A 4407-nucleotide genomic window follows, 5' to 3' on the forward strand; every position below is an offset into this window, starting at 1 on the left:
GCTGTGCCTGAGTGTTGGGAGCGAAGGGTTGGGGGCCGGGCAGGTCTAATGCACTGCAAATGCTGGTTTGTGTTCTACTGAGCTGAGGGTGATATGTGGAGGAGAAACTGGGGAGCGGAGAAGCATCTCCTTTAGGAAAGGTTGGGAGAGCTGAAACTGTTCAGCCTGGAGAAGGCACAGGGGTTTCTTTCTTATCAATGTTTACAAGTACCCGAAGGGAGGGTGGCAAGAAGGCAGAACCAGGCTCTTCTCCGTGGTGCCCAGTGGAGTTGTGGGTGCTCAGCCTTTGGAGATATTCGAAAGCTGTCTGGACATGGTCCTGGGTGACCAGCTTCTCCTTGAGCAGGGGAGTTTGGACTGGATCCATAAGTGGACCCGGCAAGTCTCAACCATTCTGTAGTGAATTAATGTGTATGTGTACATACACACAGTAAATGTGGTAATAACAAAATACCCCTTCATTACCTGGTTTAGTGTCGTCTTGTTTTCTTCTGTTGACTGTGCCCTGGTGGGTGTGAGTCAATTTACAAGAAGGACTGATTGATGAAGTATTATCTTTGTCTTTGTAAAATTAAGCTGAATTCTGAAGAATTTATTTGTATATATATATATATATAAAACTAATTTCACAGAGTAAAAATATATTTTAAATTGCTGACGTAAAGCTTTATAAACATCTGTAAATCTCATAAATATTTTGCAGATTGTGATGGTCCTTTTCAAGCAACTCAGCTGTGGAATAGTATTATTCATGCTCTTCACAGTCAGGTGGAAATAAAAAGACGTAGACAACATCTGAAAACATACAGGAACTGTTTCACCGGCTCCAATGCTGTTGATGTGGTACTAAGTCATCTTATGCAAAGCATGTACCTGAGCTGCAATGATATTTCTCGGATGAAGGGAGTCCGTGTATGCCAGGCCTTGATGGATCACAAGGTGTTTGAGCCAGTTGGAGCAAAGCCTTACTTATTCAAGGATGAGAAAAAAACAGAATTTGAAGACACGAACGCTAGTCTCTATAAATTTGTAAATAGTAGTCTTACTCCTCTTCTTCCGAGGAAAAGTAAAGACAACGAGAACTTGTCTCCTGAGCAAATCTGCAAACAGAAGACAAAAAGACGTTCCAAGTGAGTTACTCTGAACTAGTATGATTTTTTTATTTAATTTAAACTTAAGGTAGGTTAACTCTAGATGAAGTTATGTCTGTGTAACCCAGGTATCGAAGACTTTTAAAACTATGTGCCAGTTTTGAGAAACATCATGCCTAAATTGCAGATGCTACCTGATATTTCTTGGTGATGCTAAACTGCTTTGACCTGCCCTTTGTTATTTATAATAGAGTCTGGCACAGTGGCATAAGCCTAGAAATCATTTTGTTTTGCAATCAATTGTGCTGAAAACTGAGAATTAGTGTGAATGAGCTATTTGATGGAAGCTGGTAAAAGAAATGGAACTAATAAACAGTATTTGGAATCAATATCCTTGCTCTTTCCACAAATCAGATATGAGTGATTGGTTTTCTAGCAGCAGGATAGACACCAGACACAATGAAGCTCTAAAGTCCTCATTTAACAGCAATTTAGGAAGTGACAGAAAGATAAGTGTGTCCTGATCATATTTGTTATACATCCATTTTTTCCCCTCCCTAAGCAGAACAAGGTGTGAAACAACACTTTCAAACCCCTTAGCATTAGAGGCAGCCGATAAGAAGAGGGTAGAGGAGCTTCTTCAATCAATTAATGTTCATGCATCTTTACTTCCAAAGATCATGGTTAATAAACCAATTCATCTCCTTTCAAAAAGAGGTGAGGATTGATTTTTTTTCTTTTTAAAACTTGGTTGTTGTTCTTCACTGCATCTGCTTGGAGTGAGTACCTCATTTCTGTTAAACACCGCACCTCAGAGTCCTAAATTTAGCATGTCAGTAATGACAAAATAGTAATATGAGTGCTAAATGGGTAAATGCTCGTAAGTAAACTGAAAGAAACAGAATAGGATTAATTTTTAGCAGGGTGGTGCTGTTCTATTTATGCAAATACCATTTCAGAAGGAAATAGGTTTTAAGATTAAGTACATCTGTGTTATATTATTCTTTTGCTATTCACTTCTCTTTTCTTGTACATATAACTTATTAGAGTAGGTTATTACTAATTTTAATATGATGGAGGAGAGATATGTTCTCTCTAAAGCCTTCTTTCTTAGCATTTCTATTTTGATTCCTTCTTCCCTAACACAGAAACTTCACACTGTACTGTTACTTGTTTTCTTTGGACATTTAAAACATTCTTGAGTGAGTAAAAACAAAGATTAGTGTTTTACATAAGATCTTATTTCTGAAGGTGTTTTTGTTTGTTTGTTATGGTATCAGTAATAGAAGATGTCTGGAAACAGCAAACTCTGCTACGACTGCTGCAGTTAATTGATGTTCCGTTTCTAGAAGATATCTTAGTGTCTTCAGTGAAGACAAAACCCGACTGTTTTGGCAAAGAAGAAGACCTGATTATCTCAAATACTTTCCTGGACAGAGAGGTTACATGTAGCTTAAACTTGCCTGAGTAAGTTATACATCTATAAAAAATCATTACTTTTTTTCTACAATTACTTCAAGTGGGAGACTAGAGTAGCATCTTTGTAGTGTATATATTATTTAGGTCTGACTTATAATGTGCCTGAGAAATGCAAAATTCCAGGTATGAAGAATAGCCACCAGTATTACAAGTAGTTGAAGAATTAATTGACACCAATATGAAGGCAGAAGGGAGTAAGCATAATTTGTATCTCAAATTTTTTGTCTTCAGTTTTCAAACAGTGTAGTGTTATGCTTGAAACAATCAAATACCTGCTCTCCATGTGGATACTTAAAAGTTGTAATCAAGTCCTGCTTGTAGTGATTGCACCCCTCATGGATTCATAGCTAAAGGAAGGTCATGATCATATTTCTACTTTACTGTAGTATCCCATTTATGCATCCAAGAATTTATGGATCCAAGAATCCATGTTGGCCACAGCAACAAAAAAGTTCACGTTTACGTAGCTGTCCAGCAGCAAGTTCAAAAATCTTTGTTTCTGCTTTATTACGTAATAAAAATAAGATTCTGTGGATCTTAAATAATATTTTAATCTTCTCACAAAGTATTGATTCAGTTCCAATTATTTTATATCCAGAGATTCAGATAAAAGTGATTCTTCCTCTGACCCCCACAATTCTATATTTTTAGATTTCTTCTGTACAAAATAGTTGAATTAGTAAGTTTTTTCTCTGACCTTCCAGCTTCTTTGAACAATGAGTTGTCTACCTGAATTTTAGATGGTTCTTAATTTTTATCTCTCTAGTTAAGTCATACAGGCAACAAGTGCTTAAGGAAACGCATGCCTTTGTAGTAGATCGTGTAATAAACTGCTTCCACAGTCTTCTGGGATTTAAAACTATTTTTATTTTTCTGTTTTCAAACTAGTTGTATTGTTTCTCCTCTGTAAAGATCCAGTCCCTTGCTTTTTTGCCCTGGTCAGCCCTGATGGGTTTTCACTCTGTGTGCTGGAGTAGTAGTGGGGTGGTGTTTGGTTTTAAATATGAACTGAATCAGGCAAGTGTCATAGTGTCAGTGACAGTCTGGCATGATGGCAGCTTGTTTTGATCTGGGTGTACCTCAGGTGTATTGTCTCTAGTGTAGGAAAACCATGGAAGTTGCTTATTTTGAGCAGGTCCTTGAACTACTATAGTGAAATAAATTACATAAACTGCTTAATAAGCAACAAGTTTAATGCTGTGGTTCAAATATGTGACTACACCTGCATGGTTATTTCTATCTAATTTCCTTACAGGATTAAACAAGAATAGGCAGAGTATTCTAAACTAAGCACTAAAACTAACTTTTCCTTCTACAGGCTTGACAAATGGCTCTATGCTGCAATGGAATGCTTGGAGTATTTCCCAGACCAGTTCATAGTGATGGTTAGTCAGCAGTTACCTCAAAGCACTAACAAACCAAGCAGTCTGAATACATACAAGAAGATTCTTTTTGATGTTATAATAAAGTATTATAGTCAAAAGAAGGACTCCCTTCTTGCCACTCAGGATCTCAATATTCATTCAGGAATTATAGAACTTATAGGTAAGAGCAACCTGGAACAAAAAGAAAAGCAAGTGAAAACTGTGTAAAAGATGGAACTTACTAAGCATTAATTGATTTAATTGTAACACTATTAGCAGTGCACTTTAATTTATAGGTTGGAAGGGAATGCCTGAGGTTGCTAGGCAGAACACCTGCTCAAGGCAAGGACAAATTTCAGTTCAATCAAGTTGCATAGGGCCTGGTCCAGCTAAATTTTGAAAGTCTGCAAGGATAGAGAATTGCTCGCCTCTGTGGGTAATCTGTTTATATATAATATATATATATAATATAT

The 4407-nt window shown here is 36.9% G+C and overlaps 1 protein-coding gene across 1 annotated transcript; it reads left to right on the forward strand.

The window, feature by feature from the left end:
* Window positions 1–703: 703 nt before the first annotated feature.
* Window positions 704–4115, forward strand: DEPDC4 (DEP domain containing 4; the record flags this gene model as incomplete). Its single annotated transcript, XM_010187602.1, has 4 exons — window positions 704–1130; window positions 1654–1808; window positions 2372–2558; window positions 3889–4115. Coding segments are annotated over 4 exons (996 nt in total), but the record flags the coding sequence as incomplete, so codon positions are not given.
* Window positions 4116–4407: the final 292 nt, after the last annotated feature.

Source organism: Mesitornis unicolor, unplaced genomic scaffold, assembly GCF_000695765.1.
Source record: "Mesitornis unicolor isolate BGI_N332 unplaced genomic scaffold, ASM69576v1 scaffold46776, whole genome shotgun sequence".
Lineage (NCBI taxonomy): Eukaryota > Metazoa > Chordata > Aves > Mesitornithiformes > Mesitornithidae > Mesitornis > Mesitornis unicolor.